This window comes from Balaenoptera musculus, chromosome 3 (genome assembly GCF_009873245.2).
Source record: "Balaenoptera musculus isolate JJ_BM4_2016_0621 chromosome 3, mBalMus1.pri.v3, whole genome shotgun sequence".
In the NCBI taxonomy this organism is placed as follows: domain Eukaryota; kingdom Metazoa; phylum Chordata; class Mammalia; order Artiodactyla; family Balaenopteridae; genus Balaenoptera; species Balaenoptera musculus.
The window spans coordinates 165,070,117-165,096,243 of record NC_045787.1 but is presented as its reverse complement, the minus strand read 5'-3'; the positions used below and the strand labels follow the sequence as shown (position 1 = coordinate 165,096,243).

At 52.4% G+C, this 26,127-nt stretch overlaps 2 protein-coding genes and 1 pseudogene across 3 annotated transcripts; 1 reads left to right on the top strand and 2 right to left on the bottom strand.

Moving 5' to 3' along the window:
- The first annotated feature begins 14 nt into the window (after positions 1-14).
- RPS28 (ribosomal protein S28) lies at positions 15-1,203 on the top strand. Its single transcript, XM_036847669.1, has 4 exons — positions 15-121; positions 216-263; positions 786-919; positions 1,126-1,203. Exons 1-3 carry the CDS (start codon positions 83-85, stop codon positions 906-908), a joined length of 210 nt encoding a protein of 69 aa, XP_036703564.1. The 5' UTR covers positions 15-82; the 3' UTR covers positions 909-919; positions 1,126-1,203.
- A 181-nt stretch (positions 1,204-1,384) lies between these two features.
- On the bottom strand, positions 1,385-14,742 carry KANK3 (KN motif and ankyrin repeat domains 3). 2 transcript variants are annotated; one of them, XM_036848797.1, is made up of 11 exons: positions 14,707-14,742; positions 11,023-11,139; positions 8,960-10,234; positions 8,775-8,874; positions 8,374-8,571; positions 8,178-8,262; positions 7,481-7,697; positions 3,093-3,235; positions 2,763-2,963; positions 2,592-2,690; positions 1,385-1,646 (listed from the first exon to the last, which is right to left on the bottom strand). In XM_036848797.1, exons 2-11 carry the CDS (start codon positions 11,054-11,056, stop codon positions 1,569-1,571), a joined length of 2,430 nt encoding a protein of 809 aa, XP_036704692.1. In that variant the 5' UTR covers positions 11,057-11,139; positions 14,707-14,742; the 3' UTR covers positions 1,385-1,568. The 2 variants fall into 2 exon arrangements, with proteins under 2 accessions (XP_036704692.1, XP_036704691.1); XM_036848796.1 differs by having other exon boundaries at positions 1,399-1,646; positions 8,178-8,265.
- Positions 14,743-25,757: 11,015 nt separating this feature from the next.
- LOC118893727 lies at positions 25,758-25,874 on the bottom strand (annotated as a pseudogene).
- Between the last annotated feature and the right edge of the window lie 253 nt (positions 25,875-26,127).

Sequence of the window (26,127 nt, the reverse complement as noted above, 5' to 3'; positions counted from 1 at the left end):
GTGGGCGGGGTTAGGACGCCTTATAAATGGTCTCTCCGAAGCACGTGACTCCTCTACGCCCGACAGGCGCCGCGCCACCATCATGGATACGAGCCGTGTGCAGCCCATCAAGCTTGCCAGGGTGAGGCGGAAGCCCGGGTTTGAGGGCCCGGATGAGGGAGGAAGGAGTAGGGGAACCGGGTGGTCCAGATCTGATCCCAGCTTCTTTACCCCAGGTCACCAAGGTGCTGGGCAGGACCGGTTCGCAGGGACAGTGCACGCAGGTGAGCTGGAGAGACGAGGAGGCGGGGGCTTGGGGGGGTCTGGGGTCTGAGTCTCCGATGATGACTTCTGTGCCCTGGTATCTGAGAACTGATACGTACCCTTTTTCCTAAAGCTCACGGAGGGTCCGAGCCTTTGCCGAGGGCTTGCCCACCGGGTCTGGGCTCGGTCGACTTCTTTCCTCGGCTTCTGACATACCTCGTTATCCTGGCTTAGCCAATCCCAACGACCACTGTGTAGCTCCACGCCTCACGATTGTGCTTCCGTCCCCGACGGGCCCAGAGCAGCAGTTGTCCCCCACCAGTGGCTTTTTCTGGCGCTCGAGAGCTTTGTTCTCCACGCCTCGTCCCCTCTCCGGCTTCTCTCCCGGCCCAGACCTACTTCCCAGGCTCAGTCCCCTTTTTAAGTGTGTCTAAGCAGACACGTTCTCTGAATCTAAATCAGCTGTCTATCCCACGGTGCGAGTTTGTGGCCGACCCTGACTTCTTCCCGACCCCCCCCCCCACTCCGCGTCAACCCCATAGGTGCGCGTAGAATTCATGGACGACACGAGCCGCTCCATCATCCGAAACGTGAAAGGCCCCGTGCGCGAGGGCGACGTGCTCACCCTATTGGAGTCAGAGCGAGAGGCTCGGAGGCTGCGCTGAACTTGGGACTGGTGAGTGCACAACTGGAGTGGGAAACAGAGTAGGTCCCTGTTAGACCTTTGGCTGGTGGTAGGGAGGTTTCGCCAAGCATACTGATGAGGGGCTCTTGGTGGCGGGGTGTGAAGAAAGGGTTTGCTGAGATTGGCAAGACGGGGGAGGGAGTTTGCCACTTGCTGAGGGGGACCTGTCAGCATCTCATACTTGGGTTTGTTTACAGGGTCCTGGATGTCTGGGTCGACCACCTGGCCCACGAGGATGATCTGCTGTTAATAAAGCGTTTATATTCTGTGTAAACTTGGGGTTTTGTCTGGGTTGCCACTAAGCTTATAAAACTCTCCCATGGGACCCTCAGATGGTCTGCACTGACCCACTGCACCCTGGAAGGGGGGCGGGGAGGTTGTCTTCCCCAACAACGCGTTTTCTTTTTGAGGGAGAACGACGTGTCTGTGTGTATCTCCAAAACAAGACAAGCTGAGTTAGGAATGTTTTATTAAGGGAGAAGGTTGGAGGAGTGAGTGGACCAGAGTGCCTCAGGCCCCACCTCACCCTGCAGAGTTCAAGCTGAGCCCCTCCCTGTGGACCCTGACCCTTGCTGTGCCCTGAGGTCGAGGTGGGCAAGGGAAAGCTCTCCCCCAATCCAGGTCCAGTGTGTCAGGCTAGTCACTGAGGTGGGGGGTCCTCTCCACTGTCAGTGCAGCCTCCTTCACTAGGCTTGGCCGTGGTTCCGTCAGAGGGCAGCTGGTGAGAGAGGTTGAGGGGGGGCTCCTGTCAGTCTCCTGTAGGCAGGACACTGGCTTTCAGCCCCCTTAGACTCAGGGCTGCTTAGCCTAGTGGAGGTCTTGCCTCTGTCCACTGACCTTGCCTAAGCAGGAACCCCACCTTTTACAGCAGAGCCAGAGCACCTGGGTTTGAATCCCGCCTCTGTCCCATGTGACCTGGAAGAGGCACTTGGCCTCCCTGGCTCCTTTCCCCCGTCTCTACAGGAGAGTGCGGGACGGCTAGGCTCACAGCATGAGTTGGTGTTTTGCTTCGTTTCGGGTTCTTTAGGCATGTGGGATCTTAGTTCCCTGACCAGGGATTGAACCCATGCCCCCTGCAATGGAAGTGCGGAGTCCTAACCACTGGTCTGCCAGGGAATTCCCAGGATGATTTTTAATTATGAAAGTGCTGAGAACAGCCTGGCACTTGCCTTTTGAACATAAGCCTCTCCCCCTTGGGGACAAACTGAGTGCTCTGCCCACAAACCAGCCCTTCCTGCCTGCTGCCGGCAAACTCATCGTCTCCAACCCTGAAGCTCTGACTTGTGGGGAGCCTGCACCCCCTCCCCTGCCCCCTCACTCTAAAGGGCCCCTTATTCCTTTGCTGTGAGCCTCCCTGGGGGCAGTAACAGGCAGTCCACTGACACGACATGGTCTGACCTAGGTCTGACAGCTCTACTCTGACCTTACGGCATGTCCCCTCTGGAGGCCTCAGGTTCATGACCTGTAAAGTGAAGGTGTGTCTAGCCCTTGGGTGTTCTGCAGGTTGAACATCAAATCCCAGCCACACAGAATTCAGACACAGGTTCCCCACCCCTGGTACTCCCCCGGGGTGCATGAAGAGAAGCCACCTTCCTGGGGCTCACTTGGGATCCTTGAGCTGTGCAGCTGGGAAGCTGTCTCTTGGGGCTGGGGCTGCACTCACCGGGGGACCGGGCTGGCCTGAGCTCAGGTGGGCATGCAGCAGAGCGGCCACCTCGTCCTGCTCAGCCTCCAGGGCAATGGCCAGGGCACTGGTGCCCTCCTGAGGGATGATAGGGACAGTCAGGTCCCTGAACCAAGGCGTGACTACCCCACCAGCCCCATGGTGGCTCACGTTGTCCAGGAGGGCGGGGTCGCAGCCTGGCTGGGCCAGGAGCAACCGGACAGTGTCCAGGCGCCCATACTCGCTGGCGCACATCAGCGCTGTGGCCCCATCTGCATCCTGCACGTTCACATCTGCCCCACATGCCAGCAGGGCCGCTACCGTGTCCTGGCGGCCGTGGCTGATGGCCAGCATGAGGGCTGTCTGTCCCGTCTGGGGAATGGGAAAGAAGGGGACAGGGCTGGTGTGGGCTCCGGGGGAAAGGGGGGCGGTCACAGACATCTGGCTCCAGAAGTGGAAAAGACCCCTGGACTTGGAGCCAGGGAGGAGGTATCTACACACCTGGCTGGCCTTGGCATTAACACTGCCCATGCGGAAGAGCCTCTGGACCACGGCCATGTCCTCCTCTCGCCCCACAGAGGTGAGTGCGGCCAGCATGAGGGCGGAGTAGCCAGCTCGGTTCTGGTGGTCAATCTTGCAGACCCCTGGGAGAGAGAAGAGGGGTCAGTCCACCAAGAAGCCAACACCCCCTAGTCCACTCACCTCCCTCCAAGCCTCAAGTTCATTTGTTCAGTCAGGTTGGTCACTGAGGGTCATGCGTGATTTTACTGTTGCCTCTGCCTACAAAGCTCTCCCCCCAAGATCCACATAGCTCCTCCCTTACCTTCAGGGTTCTGCTCGCATCTCATCTCAGTGAAGAGTTTCCTCACCTCCCTATTTCAAACTGTGTTGGGGGCTTCGTTCCGTCCGCTGCTGTATCCCCCAGTACCTAGAGTAATACCTGCCACCTAGTAGCTGCTCGATGAATGAGATAAATGGACGTCTCTATTTTCACAGCTACTACCCACCAAGCCACCACTGTTGATCCCCCAGAGAAATGCCAGCCGGGCCCCCCTGGTGTCCAAGTCCACTCCAGTTTCCATGCAGCAGCCAGAAAGAGATCAAAAGAAATTTGGCCCCGTCACCTATTTAGAGCCCTCCTGTGTCTCCCCACTGCACCTGGAATACAGGCCATTGTTCACCATGGCCTCTGAGGCTCTGTTATCAACTTCTGTTCCTTCCTCTAGAGTTGTCCTTTCTCCCCCAAGCCTATGTTACAGATTGAATTGTGTCCGACCCCCCCCCCCCGCCCCGCCAAAAGATATGTTGAACTCCTAACACCCAGTACCTGTGAATGTGGCCTTAATTGGAAATAAGATCTTTGCAAACCATAATCAAGTTAAGATGAGGTCATTATGGTAGGCCCTAATTCCATATGACTGGTATCCTCGGAAGAAGCAAAGACAAAGAGCTATGTGATGCAGAAGGCAGAGAAGACAAGCTGCCATAAGCCGCGGAACACTATGGGTTGCGGGCAACCACCAGAAGCTTGGAGAAAGGCACAGAACAGATTCTCCCTCTGAGCCCTTAAGAAGGAAACAGCCCTGCCAACATCTTGATTTTGGACTTTTCTGCGAGAAAATGTATTTCTCTTTTCAACCACCCACGTTGTGGTACTTTGTGGCACTTTTTTACAGCAGCCCTAGGAAACTAACAGCCTGGTTACTGCTGCCCATCCTTCCGAACTGAACACAGACATCAGCTCCATTTCTTCTGGGGTCAGTTCTGTTACCATCCTGGCCCTCTTCCTCACAGCACAGCACCTACTTCTGGACCTCATTCCCCAGAATGTTTAACGCTCGTGTACCCCACCATTCTGAAAGCTCCACAAGTCTAGGGACAGTCTGCAGAGATGAATGGGTGGGAGAGGTTTGGGGAAAGGAGTGGATCAGGGTCATGGAGAGGGTGCCCTAGTGAGAGGGGATCTGAGACAACCGGCTGGGGAGTAAAAGGGTTAAGTCAGGATTAAGGGTGTTCCCTAGTTGTGTGGCATACTCTCTAGGTGTCCATTCCATCCACAAGCTTCTGTGACCCTGGTGGAGGGTGTTGGGCACAGAAGGGGGCTCAGAGAAATAACCAAAGTGGGGTCTCTGCAGCTAGCCAGGGGACCCACCTATTTTCCCTCTCCCTTTCCCTTCCCTGAGGCCTTGCTAAGCTAAAGGATCACCCTGTTTCTTGATTCCCTCCCCTCGTTTTATTTTGTCATGGCCCTTACCCCTATTGGAAATTATGTTTACTTGATAATTATCAAGTAAAATTGATAATTATCTCTGCTCCCCCCACACACACCCCCAGAGCCCCTGTTCATGAAAGCTTATTCATTCAACAAACACTTGAGGGTCTACTGTGTGCCCCACTGGGGTCTGCCAGGCAAGTAGGCTGAGATGAGGGAGGGGTATGGGGACGGGTTTGAAGGGTACATAAAGGAGTAGTTAATGATAGGCCAGGAGGCAAGGAGACAGAACAGTGAAATGGGGTGGGAGCAATGGATACTGGTCCCACGAGGTTCAAGGATTGTGGGAGTTGGGCAACAGGAGACAGTGAGCTGAGATGTTGGAAGGTGAGAGTTCAGGAGAGAATGCTAGGAAGTGAGATTATGGAGGGGGCATAGTTACTGATGACATCAAGGTGTTGTGGTGACCTTACAAGTGTAAGGCTGATGTCAGGGTGAAGGGAGAGGAGTAGTTCAAGGAACTGAGAAGGGACTTTCCTGGCAGTCCAGGGGTTAAAACTCCATGCTTCCACTGCAGGGGGTGCAGGTTCGATCCCTGGTCGGGGAACTAAGATCCCACATGCCTTGTGGCATAGCCAGAAAAAAAAAAAAAAGGAACTGAGAAGCCAGGAACTGGGAGGGATCATTCATCAGGAAACTAATATTGGTGAGGATTAGGCTGGAGAGGAGGAGAACCAGCCAGGAGCTAAGATTCAAGAAATGAAGAGTGACGAGGTGAGAGGGAGAAGTCAGAAGGGGCGGAGGGAGTAGTGGTCTGATCAATTAGAGGCTCCAAGATGGGACTAAAGGAGGAAGGGGAAACGGTCTGGAAGTGGAGATAAAGAACAAGGAGGACACAGCCATGTCCAGGCCCTTCATTCCAGGGAGATGAGAGGAAACAGCCCCTGCGTGGAGGGTGCACTGAGGGCTCTGGGTCCTGGGGGAGGGGAGGACCAGAGGGGCTGACCCATGTGAGAACCAGAAGGCCCACGGCAAGGTCTGGAAAGTTGGAGCTGAAGGGGGGGGGGGCGTGTTCAAATGCAGGGAATAAGAGGATCCAAGGAGCCTTGGGCCTTGCAACCAAGATGACTGCCTTGCCACCCTCCACAGCCCCAGTCCTCAGCCCCCTTTAAGACAGGAGATGCCGGGCTTCCCTGGTGGTGCAGCGGTTGAGAATTCGACTGCCAATGCAGGGGACACGGGTTCGAGCCCTGGTCTGGGAAGATCCCACATGCCGCGGAGCAACTGGGCCCGTGAGCCACAACTACTGAGCCTGTGCGACTGGAGCCTGGGCTCTGCAACAAGAGAGGCCGCGATAGTGAGAGGCCCACGCACCGTGATGAAGAGTGGCCCCCGCTCGCCGCAACTAGAGAAAGCCCTCGCACAGATACGAAGACCCAACACAGCCGAAAATAAATAAATAAATTTATTAAAAAAAAAAAAAACGAACTTAAGCTTAAAAAAAGAAAAAGACAGGAGCTGCCCAGGAAATACCTTTTTTTTTTTTTTTTTTTTTTGGCCGTGCAGCATGTGGGATCTTAGTTCCCTGACCAGGGATCGAACCCGCACCCCCTGCATTGGAAGTGTGGAGTCTTAACCACTGGACCGCTGGGGAAGTCCCAGGAAATACCTTTTGAATTCATGCATTGTCCCCTCCTCCCAAGCCCCAGCTCCATGTCCAGCCCAGAGCAGCTGTGCCCCTCCCCCCCGGTCACCAAGACCTGCAGAAATGGGATGGATCTGTGTATTTAGGGGGGTGGCATGCGGGATGGGACAGCAGGACCTGCCTCAGCCTGCAGTGAGAATGAGAGGCAGGGCAGGCCCCAGAGGATACTGGACCTGAAGGAGGACACCCAGGAGAGCTCTTGGTGGACAATCAGTTTGTCTACTGTCCACTGTCCCCTCTGCTGTGAGTCCCATGGGGGTGGCCCACCCCCATCCTGGCACTGCACTGGTACCTGGAAGGCTCTCAATATGTGTCTGTGGGCTCAGCAACACCTGAATGTGTGTATCTCTGCTCCAGAGGGGGAAACGTTGAGACAGATGATAGAAATGTGTGTGAGATGGGGCCAATGCAGGACCTGGTGGTGGAGGACTGCAGGCCCAGTGTCCCAGCCCGGGAGGTAATCACAGCCCTGACCAGTCAGTACCTCCCCTGGAGGCTGAAGAGGCAGTGGATGGATATTGGGGCTCAGGAACGAGGTGAACGCCAAGGCTGGAGATTCAGGAACAGAAGGCATGGGGACCATTGACTGACCTGCGTGCCTGGCGCTGTTCTAAGTGGGTGTTATCACAATTGCCCAGAGAGGGAGGCATTGCATCCCCCGTTTCACAAAGGAGGAAGCTAAAGCTGGTGAGATGAAGTAATTCCTCTACATTTAGGTCTACTCAATCCCAAAGCCCAGAATACCCCCCCCCTGCAAAGTGAGAGGCAGGTCAGGGCAGAGCTCACAGCTCAGAGCGGTCAATCTATCCAGAACGGGTCATGTAACCTCCAGAGAAGGGCCAGTGGTGCCCTCTGCCTGGCCAGCCCTTCTCTGCATCCTTCTCCAGGTCCTCCCAGCCAGGACCTGCCCAGATTCTCCCTTCCCTGGCTCCCTATTCCCTGCTGCCCTCCCCACCCCTCCTCAATGCTGACCTGTATCCAGCAGCAAGCTCGCGATGGCCAGGTTCCCATGGGACACGCTGTAGTGCAGGGCTGTGTTCCCGTTGCCATCCGTCAGGTTCACCACGTGCTCCAGCAGCTCACGTCCCAGGCGCACCACCGCGCCCAGCACCCCGGCCACGGGCTCCGCTTGAGAGCGCCGCTGGCTCGACACTCGAAACCACTCCTGGGCCACCAGGCGCGCCGCGCCCTGCCAGGACGGGGGGAAACACTTCGGCGAGGGTCCAGGACTGGCTGGCAGGGAGGGTGTGGGGGCGGGACTGGGAACCCAGGCAGGGGAGGATGGTCGCCCCTAGGGCCACGCCCCTTTCGAGGAGGGAGTACAGTTAGTGTGGGTATCCGGCTCGAGGGGGCAGGGATGGTCCCCTTCTGAGGAAGAGGCTGTGGAAGAAGCTGAAGTGGCGGAAGGCGGTGAGCGCTTGCCTTTGGGGAGTCCGGGAGTGGGGCTGGGGCTTGGGGCGGACCCCTTTTGGGAAATCAGAGAAAGATCAGCCCTGTCCTGGGCGAAGAGCCCTTTGGAGAGCTTGGGATCCGTGGAGGGCCCTGGCGCGAGGTGACGGAACTTGGGACCCTCTTAACTCTAAAGAACCCGATGCTCTTCCCTAGGTAGGCGTCAGAGGAGGTCCCTGGCGGGCCTATGACTCCTGCGAAGGCCTCTCCCCGCACTCACACTGTCGCGGGCGACTCCGCGGGGCCGGCTCAGCTGCCGTTGCAGCGCTGCGCACGCCTCCCTCAAACGCGGGCTCAGCTCGCACCTACTGCCAGGGAGACGGAGACAGGGAGAGGCTAAGGAGGGGTTGGGATGGGGAGTGGGGTGACGGGAAAGAGAGCAGCCGTTCCTATTCCGTGTCCGCGGCGCTGCTCACCTCCCCTGCGCACCCGGCTGAGGCTCTGGCTCTGCCTCCGGCTCGGGGTCCCGGGCCTCCCCGCCGCTGGGAGGGCCAGGGGTCCCGGAGTCGGATCCCCCGCCGCTGTCGTCTCCTGAGCCCGACGAACTGCTCCTCGGGAGCTCGGCAGCGCCGTCCTCGCTGTCGCTGTCGCCCTCGCTGGATGAGCTCTCGTACCTGGGGGCAGGGTGGGAGGCATCTGCTGAGCCTCCCCTGGGGGCTCATTCTGGAGTCCTGCGAGGTGGGAGTGGCTGTTCCCATCTTACAGATGAGGACACTGAGGCTTGCCAAGACCACGCCGCGAGCGAGGGGCAGGGCTGGGATTCAAACCCCATTCCAGTCCCAGAAGATGCTGCCATGGGGAGGGGGAAAGTGCTCACTCTCCGTTGAGGACCCCAACAAACTGCAGGCTCTTGGGTCCGGGGCTGGGTTGGGCGCCAGGTGTACCGTCTCTCCTCTTCATAATGGATTTGAGGGTACCTGGCGGAGATCAGATGAAGACACTGAGTTCGAATTCGGTGGCCAGCAAACCAGGGCTCAGCGAGGGACGGGGAGGGGGACTCACCCGCGGGTGCCACTGCCCTGTCCCCATCCGTGGGTCCGGGCAGGTTCTCCTGCGTCAGGGCAGGGGCCTCCACAGCGGGCTCGGTCTGCGTGGCCCTCTCGGCACAACCCCACGGGGTCTGGGTGGCAGCCTCGCACGGCTGGGGCCGGGCCGCCACCGCTGCCTGTGCCTCCTCGGCAGCCTCGCGGGCCTCCTCCAGCTCGCACAGGCGACCCCGCAGGAGCTCGTTCACCCCGCGCTGATGCTCCAGGCTGGCGCGAAGCAGCTCCAGCTCGCGCTCGGCGGCCGCGGGCAGCCCCAGCAGAGCCTCCGTCACCCACGCTTCCGCCTCGAGGGTCTCGGGAGCTGCCCCCACGCCGGCCTCCTGGGTCTCGGGCACCGCCTGGGCTCCCGCCTCTTGAGTCTCCGGCACAGTCTGGGTGCCTGTATCCCGCGTCTGGGGCGCCCCGTCGAGGACCTGCAGCGCACCCTCGCTGAGGCTAGAAGCCGACCCGTCGGGGCCGTCAGCCCCGGGGCTGGCCCTGGCGCGAACGCCGCGCTCAGAGGTGGCCAGGCGCTCGGTGAGCCGCCGCAGCTGAGCAAGCTTGTCCGGGCGCGCCTCGGCCTCCCCGTCGGGCTCGGGCTGCCGGCGCCCAGCAAGCAACCGCGCCTTCTCGGCGCGCAGCGCGCGCACCTGCTCCTGCAGCTCGGGCAGCGCGCGCGCCTGCTCCTCGAGCTCGCGCAGGCGCCGCAGCGCCGCGGCCATCTGCTCGCGCACCAGCTGCAGTTGCGCAGGGCCGGGCGAGGCCAGGGCCGGGTTGGGGGCGGGACTGCTGTGGCCGGACCCGCGCGGGCTGCGCGGGATCGCGTGGCCGGGGCTGGGCACGCACTCGTGCGCCTGCGCTAGCTCCAACCGCCGGCTGGTCTCCAGGAGCGTGTGCTCGACGCGCGGATTGCGCACGGGTGCGCGCGGCGATAGCGGCGGCAGCATCAGCCCCGACGGCGCGCCCGGGGAGAGAGCGCCCGGTGCTCCGCCATCGTCACTGGCCAGGGACTCGCAGGATGTCCAGGCGCCTGGGCTACGCGCGCCTGTGAGGCCGGCCCGTGGCGCGCGGGGGCGGCGCGCGGGCGGGGGGCCCGGGGCGCGGCGGGCGGCGGGGCCGCGCTCCAGCTCCTCCACGTACTTGAGGAAGTCCAGGTCCAGGTGGAAGCCATAGGGCGTCTCCACCGAGTAGGGCGAACTCGGGCTGCGAGCTCCCCCAGTCGCGCTGGGGCACAGGCGAGGGCCGCCCAGTTCTGTGGGCATGATAGGGGCGTGGAGGGGCGTCAAGCCGGAGAGACCCGGAGAGCGCGTCCCCACTGCCCCACGACACGCCTGCACGACTCCACCTGCACCAAACCCTGCACACCTGGATTGCACACCCAAAGCTTAAACGCCTCTCTGCTCCCAAAAAGTCGAGCGTTCACGTGTTAATTGAGCACCTACTATGTACCAAGCACTTTTCTAGGTGCTGCGGACATAGCAGTGAACAAGACAAGCATCCCTGCCCTCTTATAGGAGACAGATAAACACAGTCGTTCCAAATGGTGCTTAGGGCAATAATAATAATTCCAAGATGAAATAGAGAATAACTGACAGACTTGGGCTCTGGCTGTCAGGGCAGATTTCCTGAGGAGGGGACTTACAAGTTGAGCCCTGAATGAGGGGGAGGAAGCAGCTGAGACAGGAGGTTCCTAAAAGAAAACAGCCTGCAGAGGCCCTGGGGTGGAATGACCAGGGTGGGCCTGAGTAAGAGCCAGTGGAGGCGAGGATGTACAGAGCAGAGGGAAGGAAAGGAGGGAGGAGAGGAGTAGAAGATGTGGGCTTGGACCAGACTGTGGGGAACCTTCTGGGCCACCATGAGGAGATGGAGTTTTATTCCACCTGTGACAGGGCACCAGAGGCAGATTTTAAGCCATGACATTGTCCACCTTTATAAAGGGCCCTCTGGCCACTCTGCAAAGGAGGGAGCTGCAGGGCTGTGTCTGCATCTGGGTGCCAAGTGTGGATCTGTACACATGCAAATCCCATTTTGCACACTTACCAGGCAGGTTCTGATTCAGGGCAAACTTGGCCATGTTTCCTGGAGTAGCCCCCAGAAGGGGTGAGAGTGGGGCTGGGCCCTGTCCCTCTGGCTGTGCCTCTGGGGTCAGTCCAGACTCTGAGTGAGTAAACAGACCCAAGAGGTCCTCTCCACCACCACCCCAACACCCCACACACACAGAGGCCCTCTCCTCCCTCCTCCCTCCTCCCTCAAGTGGCCTTGAAAGTTTGGAATGGGGACTTCCCTGGTGGCGCAGTGGTTAAGAATCCACCTGCCAATGCAGGGGACAGAGGTTCGAGCCCTGGTCCAAGAAGATCCCTCATGCCACAAAGCAATTAAGCCCGTGCACCACAGCTACTGAGCCTGTGCTCTAGAGCCCGTGAGCCACAACTACTGAGCCCTCGTGCCACAACTACTGAAGCCTGTGCGCCTAGAGCCCGTGCTCTGAAACAAGAGAAGCCACCGCAATGAGAAGCCCACACACCGCAACGAAGAGTAGCCCCCGCTCACCGCAACTAGAGAGAGCCCGCATGCAGCAATGAAGACCCAACGCAGCCAAAGTTAAATAAATTAAATAAATAAATTTATAAAAAAAAAAAAGAAAGTTTGGAATGAATGACTGTGGGGACCCTCACATGCCAGGCCTCAGCCTGCTGGGCAGGAGGAGGCAGGAAGGGCATCAAAAGGAGAAGAGAGGGGAATTCCCTGGTAGTCCAGTGGTTAGGAATCCGTGCTTCCACGGTAAGGGCAAGGGTTCGATCCCTGGTTGGGGAACTAGGATCCTGCATGCCACATGGCGTGGCAAAAAAAAAAAAAGAGGATGATGGTCAAGAGAACAAGAGCAGCTGGGGCGGGGGCAGGGTGAGGTGCATTCCAGACCTGCTGAGTTTTCTTCGGTCCCTGGGGAAAATTAGAAATTGATGCTCAAAGGGGTGGAGTGTGAACATTCAGAAGAGGAAGGCGAGGGTTGGAAGCCCTTCGAGGGCTCATGTACATCTGAATTTATACCAGGGTCACTTGTGAGATCCTTTAGGAATGATGGAGAGTTGTGGGCCAGATGCACCAAGGATGCAAATCAATGGATACCAGTCTTCCTGGGATGTCTCTACTGGAGTGCCACAGGGCTCTGCCCTTGGCTTGTAAGAGATTGTAGTGGAACCACAAGCACCCAGGTTGTCAGAGCTGTGGCTAGGGAATTCCCTGGTCGTCCAGTGGTTAGGATTCGGTGCTTTCACCGCTGAGGGCCCGGGTTCAATCCCTGGTCAGGGAACTAAGATCCCACAAGCCGTGCCATGTATTGAGGCCAAAAACAAGAAAACAAAACAAAACTACAAAAACAAACAAAAAACCCAGAGCTGTGGCTATGCTTAGGGCTAAAGGGATAGAGACATTTCAGGTGATGTGATGGAGGCTCTAAGAAACTGGGGAGATTAGGCCACATCTAATAATGTGATATTTAACAAGGACAAATATTGAGTCCAGAAATTTGATTCAGAGAGCATAGGGCAGGAAAGATGGGGCTTTGAAGAGCTCACATGAAAAACCCTCAGGGAAGGGAAAGCAGCTTGTATCGAGTGTCTGCTCTATGCCTGGCCTGATTAAATGTAAATCCCCCAACAAGTATAATCCTGCAAGGTAGGATGTTTCCCCCTTTTCCAGATGGGGGAAATGAAGGCATAAAGCAGTTAAGTCAATTGCCTATGGGAAATGCCCTCAGACTGGGCTTTCATCTTCTGGGGGAGACCTCTTGTCTGCCCAGCCCTCCACCAGCAGGTGCCTGCCAGACCCGATCTGTACTCTTCCTGACCTACTGCCCATCTGTGCTAACCACCTGGCAGCCTTCCCAGTCACCCCTTCTGGTCTCTTGCACTCCTGATGACCACCTGCGTGCCTAATACCCACCAGCAACTGAGCACCCATTGGTCTACCTGACTCATTCTGCTCCACAGCTGGGGGAACCCTCCCACTCACCACCTCTGTCCAGCCTGGGTCCCTGACACCTCCCCCAACCCACCCCAAGGAGGGAGAGTGACAGGGAACTTCCAGTCCTGAAGCAGCTGTTTCCCGTCCCCTCACACTGGCTGTAAGGGGCCGGCCAGCAGGGCAATACGGAGGACAGCCAGTGCCTCTCAGGACTTGTTTTCAGGAAACTGCCAGGGAAGAGCTGGGTCATGGAAAAAACCTGGGCTGGGGCTTAGGGGTCTGGGCTTGCCTCGCACACAGCTGGCCGTGTGACTCCGTGGAGTCGGCGCCCCCCCCCCCTCCAGGGACCTGGTTACACCCAAATCTGAGACCCTGGGAATTCAAAAAAACAGCTGTGAGCCATTCCTAAGACCCAAACCAGCTGGAGCAGCCAGACCCAGAGACTGACCTGAAAAATGTGTGGATGCCCCAAGAATGGTAAATAAAAATATGCCAATGACTTTTGCCATTTACTACGGGCTAGCCTCTATTCTAAGCAATTTATGGGTGTTAACTTACACAAAAATCCTAGGTAAACCCTTTGAGGTAGGTTATTCTTTCCCCCATTGTGCAGATGGAGAAACTGAGACACAGTGATTAAGTGACCCAGCCAAAGTCGTACATGGGCAGAAGCAGGATTTGAACCCAGCAGCTTTGCCAGTGTTTCTGCATTGACCCCTCCACTTGACGGCCTTCTATAAACAGCCCTCCCCTCCGCAGGAGGGGCAAAGAGCCAGAGGGGGTCGGCCCTCCCAGCCTGCACTCCCGCCTGTCCCCTGCGTGTGTCCCCGATGGGAAGCGCAGGCCCAAACCGTGGCGGCTCCAGGGGCTGCAGCCTCACCGGAGTGGAGGCGTGCAACTGCCCTCCCCTCTCCTCCGCTCCCTGCCCGAGCTGGCAAGGTTAGATCCGGATCCTCTGCCTGAGACCCCCTTATTAGGCCGTCAGAGCCCACGCCACACGCCCCCACTCCCGCCCCAGGGACTATTTTGGGACTCCGAGCTGTGCTCACAAAACCTGAGGGGTGGGGTACGAGGCGGACAGTGCAGATCCCGGTCTTGGGGACGGGGCGTCTTCCCGGACTGAGGCTCTGGGTGGTGGCACCCCCTAACTTTGGGGCGGGACTCTCAGACCCCTGAAGTGGGAGTGGAGGCTGATGATGGGGGGAGGGGGAGGTACTGAGGTCAGCACCCCCCACCCCCCTGTCCCCTCAGGACGGCCTCACGGAGACAGAGCAGTTTCCTACAGGAAACGCCGCCGGGCGGTTCCATCCGTTGTCCATTGTCTGCCGGCCCGGGGGCCATCCGTCCCTCCCCCCAACACCGTTTCCGAATCGCCCCCCGCCACACACACACACACACACACACACACACGCACACACACTCAGGTCCAGAGCGAGGGGATGGACCCGGGTCCCCAAGCTGTCCAGGAGGGACTCTGTGAAAGCATCCCGAAGTCAGTTGCGGCGCCAGGGGGCGAACAAAACCCCCCACTTCGCTCCTGAAGGGCGGGAAGTAGGAGACCTCAAGAATCCAGAGACCCCCGACTCTGCTCGCCGCCCACCCGGGACTCCCAGTGTGGGAGGGGTCCCAGCCAGAGGACACAGCGCCCGCCCCGTCGCAGCGCGCTGAGCCCGCAAAGGGGCTAGAAGCGCAGCGTCCCTTCCCGCTGCGTACCCTGATCCCCCCAGGACCCCATCGGTGCCCCGAAAGCTGGCGCTTTACCTGAAGCCGCAGCCGCAGCCGCGCCCGCACCCGAGCCCGCCCCCTCGAAGCTCGGGGACCGGTTATCAAGGCCTTGACTCTAACTGACGGCCACGTCAGCCAACCAGCGTTCCATGCTCTCCGAAACTGTCCAATGGTGAGGCGGGATGGACCGCATTGTCCCGGCGCTGAGAGTGTGGGGAGTGGCTTGGGGTGGGGCCTGGAGTGACTGCCCGTGAGGGCGTTCGGGTCCGTAGTGGGGAGCGCAGAGGCCGAGTGGTGCCCAGCTCAGGGCTAAAGAGCTTGGATATGATCCACAGGGGACAGGGAACCTCGGGAACACTCTAAGCCGGACAGTTTACCCGGTGGGATTTGTGTATTTGGAAGATACCTTGGGTGGAAGCTGGAAGGACTGACGCTCCTGTCCCAGTGTCTGGGTGAGGGACCTGGACCCTGGATCTTTCCCACCGCAGCGCCTTTGCGCATGCTACTCAATCTTCCTGAACTGTTCTTCCCTGCACCTGTTCACTTGGCCACCTTCTCCTGCCTTTGGGGGCTCAACCTGTGTGTTCCAGTCCCCTAAAGGCCTAACGTGGACCTTCTCCAGTCACTATCTTTCCAGTCACTCTGTTTTATGAATCTAATAGCTATATACTTTCAATATCTGAAAAAAGTCTATTATTTATTTGTTTCCTTGTTTGCCATCTGTCCCCCCATAAGGACAGGGAACTGATTGATTTTGGCCCCTGTTTCATCCAGTGCCCCGAGCACACAGTAGGTACTTAATAAATGTTTGTTGAAGAAACAGACTCACAGATATAGAGAACAGACTTGTGGTTGCCAAGTGGGAGGAGGGGTGGGGGAGGGAAGGATTGGGAGTTTGGGATTAGCAGATGCAAACTATTATATATAGAATGGGTAAACAACAAGGTCGTACTATATAGCACAGGGAACTATTTCAATATCCTGTGATAAACCATAACGGAAAAGAATAGGAAAAAGAATATATATATATATATATATATATATATATATATATATATATATATATATATATATATATATATATTATATATATATATATATATATATATATATATATATATTTATATATAACTGAATCACTTTGCCGTGCAGCAGAAATTAACACAACATTGTAAATCAACTATACCTCAATAACTTTTTTTTTATAAATTTATTTATTTATTTTTGGCTGTGTTGGGTCTTTGTTGCTGCACGCAAGCTTTCTCTAGTTGCGGCGAGCAGGGGCTACTCTTCATTGCGGTGCGCCAGCTTCTCATTGCGGTGGCTTCTCTTGTTGCGGAGCACGGGCTCTAGGCGTGCGGGCTTTAGTAGTTGCGGCACGCGGGCTCTAGAGCGCAGGCTCAGTAGTTGTGGCACACGGGCTTTGTTGCTCCGTGGCATGTGGGATCTTCCAGGACCAGGGCTCGAACCCGTGTCCCCTGCATTGGCAGGCGGATTCTTAACCACTGTGCCACCAGGGAAGTCCTACCTCAATAAAATTTTTTAAAAATGTTTGTTTAAAGAATGATTTGAAATTACATTGAACTCTTTAACCCATTTGGAAAATATTATGATCGAAAGTGAGTCTACAGATTTTTCCCCTATTAATTTAGCATTTATTGAGCACCTACGGTGTTCCAGGCACTGTGCAGGTCCTTGAGGGGAACATAATCCCTGCCATCCTGGGCCTCAAAGCTGAGAGGAGGAGACAGATTTTCAAGCTATGGTTTATGGTAAGGGGGTAACAGGGATGGGAGCTGGAGTCTATGGGAAGAGAAAAGGGGACACATCATTGTCGTAGAGGATCTGGGGAGACAACCTGTAGGGATGACACTTAAGGAAAGGTACTCCAGACAGGAGAAAATGCACATGCAAAGGAAGATATGGTGAACTTTGACTAAGTCATGATGTTGGTGGGAGGGGAGCTGGAGGGACAGGCAGAAGGGTGTGTCTGAAGCAGCTCAGACTTTATCTGATAAAATGGGGCCCATTGGAGGCAGGTTACTTTATTCCAGGATTCATCTCTCTATTTGTCCCAGTGCCGCTCTGTTTTAACTACAGTAGCTTTAGAATATATTTTAATATCTGATACTCCACTTTTTGCAAAATTCCTGGGCTATTTTCATTGTCTTTTTTTTTTCTTCCAGATAAACTGTAGAATCCTGTCAAGTTTCCCCCATAAAAACGACAATGGAATTTTAAAAATTTTTTTAAATAAAATAAAATGCATTACAAAACAGAAACAGGGACTTCCCTGATGGTCCAGCAGTCAAGACTCCACGCTCCCAATGCAGGGGGCCCGGGTTTGATCCCTAGTCAGGGAACTAGATCCCACACGCCACAACTAAAAGTTCCCACATGCCGCAATTAAAAAAAAAAAAAAAAATCCCACAGGCCTCAGTGAAGATCCTGCACGCAGCAACGAAGATTCTGTGTGCCACAACTAAAGACCAGGCTCAGCCAAATAAATAAATAAATATTAAAACAACAACAACAACAAAAACAGAAACAGACTCACAGTCTTCAAAAACAAACTTATGGTTACCAAATGGGAAAGGTGGGGGGGAAGGGATAAATTAGGAGTTTGGGATTAACATATACACACTACTATGTATAAAATAGATAATCAACAAGGACCTACCCTGTATAGCACAGGGAATGCTACTCAATATTCTGTAATAAACTATATGGGAAAAGAATCTGAAAAAGAATGGATGTGTGTATATGTATAACTGAATCACTTTCCTGTATACCTGAAACTAACACAACATTGTAAATCGACTATACTCTAATACGAAATAAAAATTAAATTAAAAAAATTTAAAAATGCACACACACACAGAGCTAGATCCAAGAAACCACATAAAAATAAATGTATAACTTAAGGAGTTCCTGAGGGGCAGTTCTCAACCAGGGGCGATTTTGTCCCTTGGGAGACATTCAGCAATAACTGGAGACATTGTTGATTGTCAGGATGGAGTCGGGGGAAGGGCTGTCCTTGGTCTCTAGTGGGTGGGGACCAGGGAAGCTGCTAAACATCCCGCAATGTACGGGGTATTCTCCCACAACCAAGAATCATCTGGCCTGAATGTTGATAGCGCTGAGTGTGAGAAACTCAGCTGGAAGGCAAACATCATTTTAACCCCCACCCAGGTCAACAAAGAGCATGTCACCAGCGACCCCAGAAGCCCCTCCAACAGGCTGCATCCCAATCACAGTGCCTCCTCGCTCCGCAAAGTAACCACTGTTGTGACTTGTGTGATAATCACTGCTTGGCATTTCTGAATAGTTTATCATGGAAGTTTGAATCTCTAGACACTGTGGTTTAGTCTTGCACATGCAAAAAAATAATAATAATATATCTTTTAAGTCTCTTAATTCATGGGTTCCCCTCCATCCCTTCCCTGCCTTGCAATAAATTGATTGCACAACTCAGGCTGTTTCCCACGGTCTGGGTGGTGCTGATCCCATCCTCGTGGTGCACGCTGGCATGGTTCTCTGTCCTTCATCTTCCAGGCAAACTTGCAGTTGTTTCCAGAACTGGGATTAGACTAGGGTTTGATGCCTTTGGCCCGATTGTGGGTGCCGTTCGTCCCTTCACCATCAGGCTCGCACTCTTTGTCTCTCCTTGCATGAAGCCAGCAGCCATTGAGAACTAACTTGGTGGTGAACGCAAAATAGCGATGTCCTCCTCCTCGAATTTTAGCTGATTTTATTAGCTAAAATTCTTCCCTTGCAGATGTTTCCCCTTATGTTCCATTTGGTTACCTAGTGGCACGTTCATGTAGGAGTGCTTGATTCTTTCCCTTTAGAGACCACTTACCTAAATAGTGAATTAATTCCCCATAATCCTCTGAAAGTGATAAATTAGGCTGGTTCTTTTTTTCTTTTTTTTCTATTTTCTTTTTTGATTGAAGCATAGTTGATTTACAATATTGTGTTAGCTTCTGGTGGACAGCAAAGTGATTCAGATATATATATATTCTTGGGACTTCCCTGGTGGCGCAGTAGTTAAGAATCCGCCTGCCAGTGCAGGGGACACGGGTTCAATCCCTGGTCCTAGAAGATCCCACATGCCGCGGAGCAACTAAGCTTGAGCGCCACACCTACTGAGCCTGCGCTCTAGAGCCGGCGAGCCACAACTACTGAAGCCCAGGCACCTAGAGCCGGTGCTCCGCAACAAGAGAAGCCAAGCCACCGAAATGAGAAACCCACACGCACTACAACGAAGAGTATATATATATATTCTTTCTCAGTTTTTTTTTTTAATTATTAGCACCTTTAATTATTATTTATTTATTTATTTGGCTGTGTTGGGTCTTCGTTTCTGCGCGAGGGCTTCCTCTAGTTGTGGCAAGCGGGGGCCACTCTTCATCGCGGTGCGCCGGCCTCTCACTATCGTGGCCTCTCTTGTTGCGGAGCACAGGCTCCAGACGCGCAGGCTCAGTAGTTGTGGCTCACGGGCCTAGTTGCTCCGCGGCATGTGGGATCTTCCCAGACCAGGGCTCGAACCCATGTCCCCTGCATTAGCAGGCAGACTCTCAACCACTGTGCCACCAGGGAAGCCCCTCAGTTTTTTTTTTTTTTTACCACGCTGCAAGGCTTGCGGGACCTTAGTTCCCCTACCAGGGATTGAACCCACATCCTCGGCAGTGAAAGCGCAGAGTCCTAACAACTGGACCAGCAGGGAATTCCCCAGATTCTTTTTCATTACAGGTTTTTACAAGACACTGAATACAGTTCCCTGTGCTATACAGTAAGTCCTCGTTGTTTATCTATCTTATGTATAGCAGTGTGTGTCTGTTAACCTCAAACTCCTAATTTACTCCCCCCTTTCCCTTGGTAACCAAAAGTCTGTTTTCTATGTCTGTGAGTCTGTTTCTGTTTTGTAAATAAGTTCATTTGTATTATTTTTTAGATTCCACATATGTGATATCATATGATATTTGTATTTCTCTGTCTAATTTATTTCACTTAGTATGATAATCTCTAGGTCCATCCGTGTTGCTGCAAATGGCAATATATCATTCTTTTTATGGGCTGAGTAATATTCCATTGCATATATGTACCACATCTTTATCCATTCATCTGTTGATGGACACTTAGTTTGCTTCCATGTTTTGGTTACTGTAAATACTACTGCTATGAACATTGAGGTGCATGTATCTTTTGGGTTTTCCTTTTAATATTTATTTATTTTTTATTTTTTGGCTTCATTGGGTCTTAGTTGTGGCATGTGGGATCTTTCCTTGTGGTGCGCAGACTCAGTAGTTGTGGTGTGCAGGCTCTGTTGTTGTGGCATGTGGGCTTAGTTGCCCCACGGCAGATGGGATCTTAGTTCCCCACCAGGGATCGAATTGGTGTCCCCTGCATTGCAAGACGGATTCTTAACCACTGGACCACCAGGGAAGTCCCACATGTATCTTTTTTGAATTAGAGTATTCGTCTTTTCCAGATATATTCCCAGGAGTGCTGGATCACATGATAAACCTATTTTAGTTTTTTTAGGAACCTCCATACTGTTCTCCATAGCGGCTGCACCAATTTACATTCCCACCAGCAGTGTAGGAGGGTTCCCTTTTCTCCACGCCCTCTCCAGAGTTTATTATTTGTAGACTTTTTTTTTTTTTACTGCATTTTGTCTTCATTGCTGTGTGCAGGCTTTCTCTAGCTGCGGTGAGCGGGGGGGCTACTCTTCGTTGCGGTGGGCGGTGGCTTCTCTTGTTGCCGAGCACGGGCTGTAGGCGCAAGGGCTTCAGTAGTTGTGATTCTCAGGCTCTAGAGCCCAGGCTCAGTAACTGTGGCGCAGGGTTGCTCCGCGGCATGTGGGATCTTCCTGAACCAGGGATCAACGCCGTGCCCCCTGCATTGGCAGGCGGATTCTTAACCACTGAGCCACCAGGGAAACCCTATTTGTAGACTTTTTGATGATGGCCATTCTGACCAGTGTGAGGTGACACCTCATTGTAGTTTTGATTTGCATTTCTCTAATAATTATAGGCTGGCTCTTTCTCTAAGTAGTTATGAGCTTATGGATTTAAATACATTGTGCTCCAATCCATTAGCCTCACTGGTGGGCCCACCTGGCCAGTGGGAGCTTCTACTGGTTGGAACTTTTTGAAGCAACTCTGATAGTTTTCTTGCTGTCTCCTATGACCAGATGTTCCAGGCACATCTTGGACATTTCCTGTCCCAGACCTGGCATCAGCCAGAAACTCTGGGGGCTTTTTTTGGTGGGAAATTATATTCATTTGGGTGTTAGAAATGCTCATTTGCTATTGGGTTGGCCATGTGTCTAGACTTTCTTGGTCAAAAGAGCTAAAAGGAGGGGAAAATATATATAATATAATATCTATATATATATATAATATAGAGAGAACATATAATATATTGTCCTATAATATAACACATAATTATATATCGTAATATAATTTGTATATAATATATTATAATATATATGTAATATATTATAATGTACATTTATGCATATACATACGATATATATGTCCATATTCTATTATGTACAATACTTTATGAATTCATTCTCATATTTCCAGTTCAATTTCAGGACTGCAAGATTTTTACTCAACCTCTTTCTGGTTGGTAGAATAACATCCCCCCAAGGATGTCCATATACTAATCTCTGCCACCTATGAAAATGGTACCTTACATGGCAAAAGGGACTTGCAGATGTGATTATGTTAAGGATCTTGAGATGGGGAGATTGTCCTGGATTATCCAGTGGGCCCAATGTCATCGTAAAAGTCCTTATAAGTGTTGGCAGGAGGGTCAGAGTCAGAGAAGGAGATGTGAAGACAGAAGCAGAGGTGAGAGTGTTGTGATTGCTGGAAGGGGGGCCACCAGCTGAGGATTGCAGGTGGCCTCTAGAAGCTGGAAAAGTCAGGGATATGGACTCTCCCCAAGAGACTCCAGAAGGAATGCAACCCTGAGGACACCTGGATTTTTAGCCTGGTGAGACCCATGTTGGACTTTTGAACTCCAGGACTGTAAGATAATCAATTAATGTTTTGAGCCAAATTTGTAGTAATTTGTTACAGCAGCAATAGGATACTAATGCTATCTGTTTCTTCTTTCTTCCATAAAAATCCTGGTTCTTAAGAACACAGATGAAAACAGAATTAGAATGTCTCAGAATCATTCATTTGCTTTAATGAACACTGCTCACACAGCGGTCTCAAAGAAACAATGCGAATACTACCATCAATATGTTACTAAAACTGTTTTAAAGTATCTCTTGCATATACTCTCCCCTTTTGCCATCATATAGATATATTTGTACTGCATCTACACTGAGAGAACATTTATCCATTACATACATCACCCTTCCTTGTTTAGTGCCCTTCAGTCTTAGGTTTACAAGTAATGTTGTTTCACACTCTTTGCAGTCATAAACACATGTCTTTCTAGACATTTGTTTATCTGAAATGGAATCCTCAAGACCTCATGGAAACCATCTTCCCTTAGCTCTCACATGTTGATAACAGTCTATATCCTTTATGTGTGAAAGTCAATTTTGCTGGATATAAAATCCTTGGCTCCCATTTTCTTTTCTAGAATATCTTTAAACACGTCACTCCATTTTCTTCTTGCATAAAGCATTGCTCTCAAAAGCCTGATGAGAGGGACTTCCCTGGTGGTCCAGTGGTTAAGAATCCGCCTTCCAATACAGGGGACGCGGGTTCGATCCCTGGTTGGGGAACTAAGATCACACAGCCGAGGGGCAAGCCCGCGCACCTCATCTACTGAGCTCCCACGCCTCAATGAGAGAGCCCGCCTGTCACAAAATACAGAGCCCACGTGCTCTGAAGCCTGCGCACCACAACTAGAGAGACAAAGCTCGCACGCCACAACTAGAGAGAAGCCCACATGCCTCAACACGTGCTGCAGCTAAAACCCAATGCAACCAAAAAACAAAACAAAACAAAACCTGTATATTAATTTAGATATAATTGACATTATAAGATTCGGTCATTTCATCCATAAACATGACATATCTGTTAATTAATCCAAGTCTTATTTTAACCTCCTAGTAAAGTTTTAGAGTTTTCTTGAAACAGACCACACCCTCCTCCTCAAGGTTATTCTCTTTGGGGGAGAAAGATGGCTGCTTTTTTTCTTTTTAATATTTATTTATTAATTTATTTAGGCTGTGCTGAGTCTTAGTTGCGGCACATGGAATCCTTAGCTGTGTCATGCAGAATCTTAGTTGCAGTATGCATGTGGGACCTAGTTCCCCAACCAGGGATCGAACCCAGGCCCCCTGCATTGGGAGTGTGGAGTCTTACCTACTGGACCACCAGGGAAGTACCAAAGATGGCTGCTTATGTAGATAGAAGCTCTGTTTCTTATCTTTTCCTAATTGGCTGCTTTCACCATATTGGAATTCTATTGGTATTGTGTATTTGTGTTCATTTGTTGTGTCCTATCTTTCCTAGAAACACTGAATGAGATAAAAATGGGGATGTGAGAGAGAGAGATGGAGCTGGAGGTGGAAGGGGAGCCAGATAGAGGTGAGACTTGGGAGGTGAGAAAGACAGGGCTTCAGCCTGGGTGGAACTATAACCAGGTAGAAAGACAGAGGGACCAGTTTGGGGGCAAAGGCATTATCCCTCCTCTGTACAAACCCTCTCATGGCTCCCATCTCACAGAATGTAAGAACTAAAATCCTTAGAGTGGCCCACAATGACCTGCATGACCCGCTTCTGTCACCTCTTGACTTCCTCTCTCCTCCCACTCACTCTCCTGCACACTCCTTCTGCTCCACTAGGAACAGTTCTGCCTCAGGGCCTTTGCACCTGCTGCTCCATCTTCCTGGAATGCTCTTCCCATAGATGTCCACACAGCTTCTGCCTCATCTCTTTTGATCTCTGTTCAAATGTCACAGTGGGGCTCCCCTGGCCGCCTTCCCACACTTTCTCCACTCAAGACACCTCTTTGGCCTGCACTGATCTTTTTCCCTAGCACTTATAACCTTCTTATACATGTCTATCTGTTCCTCACTGGAATGTCAGCCCCATATGAGCAAGAACTTTTCTGTCTGTCTTCTACACTGCCTGGTCCCCAGAGCCTCAAACAATGCTTGGCACACAGAAGGTGCTCTATAAATACTTGACTGCTGAATGAAAGGAACGAAAGGTGAATTTGGACTCCATGTGGACCAAGGATATCCGAGCAGCGTTGGAAGAATGTCCCAGCCTCTCCAGCTAGTGTGGAAGTATGTAACAGGGAGAAGGCACTTTGATTGGGTGGGTGAAGGGGAAAGATGCAATTATCTTTGATCTCTCTCTCTTTTTTTTAAATTTTTTTTTATTTTATTATTTTATTTTATTTATTTATTGTTTCTGGCTGCGTTGGGTCTCCGTTGCTGCGTGCGGGCTTTCTCTAGTTGCAGCGAGCGGGGGCTACTCTTCATTGTGGTGCGCGGGCTTCTCATTGTGGTGGCTTCTCTTGTTGTGGAGCACGGGCTCTAGACGTGCAGGCTTCAGTAGTTGTGGCATGCAGGCTCAGTAGTTGTGGCTCGCAGGCTCTAGAGCGCAGGCTCAGTAGTTGTGGCGCACGGGCTTAGTTGCTCCGCGGCATGTGGGATCTTCCTGGACCAGGGCTCGAACCCATGTCCCCTGCATTGGCAGGTGGATTCTTAACCACTGCGCCACCAGGGAAGCCCCTTTTTTTTTTTTTTTTGCACAAAGTGTAAAGGTTGTTTTTTTTTTAATGTGTAACATAGGCAAAATTATTTGTCAATACATTTTTAAGGAATTTCTCATGTTCTGATTCTTTCCACTGCCAATCACCTTAGTGCTCCAAGGTCATAATCTTCAAGATAAGACAGCCCTTTCAAAAAGAAGTTTTGCTCAGTTCACAGTTGTCATGTCATTTGGTCCACAATTCTTTTAGTTGGGCTTCTTTGATCTCCAGTGGAATACGGACACACTTCAAAATTCCCCACCTGTAATCTTTGGGATCCAATTTCCTCAAGCAAGTTACTTTAGGACCACGGTTACGGTCAGGAGATGGTTCTGTCTGGTTCTGAATTTGACACTCTCTAAAAATGCATTATGTTCAAATTATACTCACTCCTAAGCTATCACACCCTAGAACAGTACAGATCGTTGGGATATGCCAATAACTTTTTAAAGTCCAGACACTGTGTTCTCAAGGTAAAAGCCTTAAAGAAAAAGCCATCTCAGGGACTTCCCTGGTGGTCCAGTGGTAAAGAATCCACCTTATAATGCAGGGACTCCAGTTCGATCCCTGGTCAGGGAACTAAGATCCCACATGCCACGGGGCAACTAAGCCTCCAGGCCACAACTACCGAGCTCACGCACCTCAACGAGAGAGCCTGAGTGCAGCAAATTACAGAGCCCTGGGGCCGGCTCACCACAACTAGAGAAGAAGCCCGTGCGCCACAACCAGAGAGAAGCCCACGTGCCACAACAAAAAGAGCCCTTTGCCGCAACGAAAGTTCCTGCACGCCTCAATGAAGACCCTGGGAGCCGCAACTAAGACCTGATGCAGCCAAAAAAATAAACAAAATGGCTTTTAAAAAAGCCATCTTGGGCTTCCCTGGTGGCGCAGTGGTTGAGAATCTGCCTGCCAATGCAGGGGACACGGGTTCGAGCCCTGGTCTGGGAAGATCCCACATGCCGCGGAGCAGCTGGGCCCGTGAGCCACAATTACTGAGCCTGCGCGTCTGGAGCCTGTGCTCCGCAACAAGAGAGGCCACGATAGTGAGAGGCCGGCGCACCGCGATGAAGAGTGGCCCCCACTTGCCGGAACTAGAGAAAGCCCTCGCACAGAAACGAAGACCCAACACAGCCATAAATAAATAAATAAATAAATAAACCCAAAGTTAAAAAAAAAAAAAAAAGCCATCTTTGTTTCATGTCAACATTAAAAATAGAGCACTAAATCAATGTATCTGATAATTTCCCTCATATCTTAAGCTTTCAAATTATCAACTCTATAGTGCCGGAAGCAATCTTTATGTTAATCAATACACCCCCATCACTTGAATCTGTTTTAGGTATCATGTTCCTTCTTATCTGTATCAAAACTCATACTGAACGATGAGTTCTGGGTCTCAAAAGAGGATTAGATCTCTTAAATAACCTTTTTCTTTCCTCCAGATTCCTAAAACCATTGATGGTAGAACACGTGACCCTTCTCTGTTCCACCCTATCTCAGGCTGAGGCTTGAGCCAGAGGAGAGGAGAGCTAGTCTCCTGGCCACTCCAGGACGCACGTGAGCCTCTTGGGAGCCGCCTTCAGCTCCTTCGCCAGTTCAAGGGCCTATTGGAAACTCTGGAGCAGCGCCCGCCCTGGTCTGGAATGCCCAGCTGTCCCAGAGAGTCTGTGTCTGCCCCTCAACACTCACATCCCCAGCCCTGAGGGTTCATCA

Bases quoted from the DNA above. Each gene is read 5' to 3' on its own strand.
- RPS28 (XM_036847669.1), top strand. From the start codon at position 83: ATGGATACGAGCCGTGTGCAGCCCATCAAGCTTGCCAGG. The intron at 122-215 runs GTGAGGCGGAAG...TCTTTACCCCAG, and splicing joins AGCCCATCAAGCTTGCCAGG to GTCACCAAGGTGCTGGGCAG. The intron at 264-785 runs GTGAGCTGGAGA...TCAACCCCATAG, and splicing joins CGCAGGGACAGTGCACGCAG to GTGCGCGTAGAATTCATGGA.
- KANK3 (XM_036848796.1), bottom strand. From the start codon at position 11,056: ATGGCCAAGTTTGCCCTGAATCAGAACCTGCCTG. The intron at 3,236-7,480 runs GTCAGCATTGAG...TCTCTCTCCCAG, and splicing joins GAGCTTGCTGCTGGATACAG to GGGTCTGCAAGATTGACCAC. The intron at 2,691-2,762 runs GTGAGCCACCAT...ATCATCCCTCAG, and splicing joins ACCCCGCCCTCCTGGACAAC to GAGGGCACCAGTGCCCTGGC.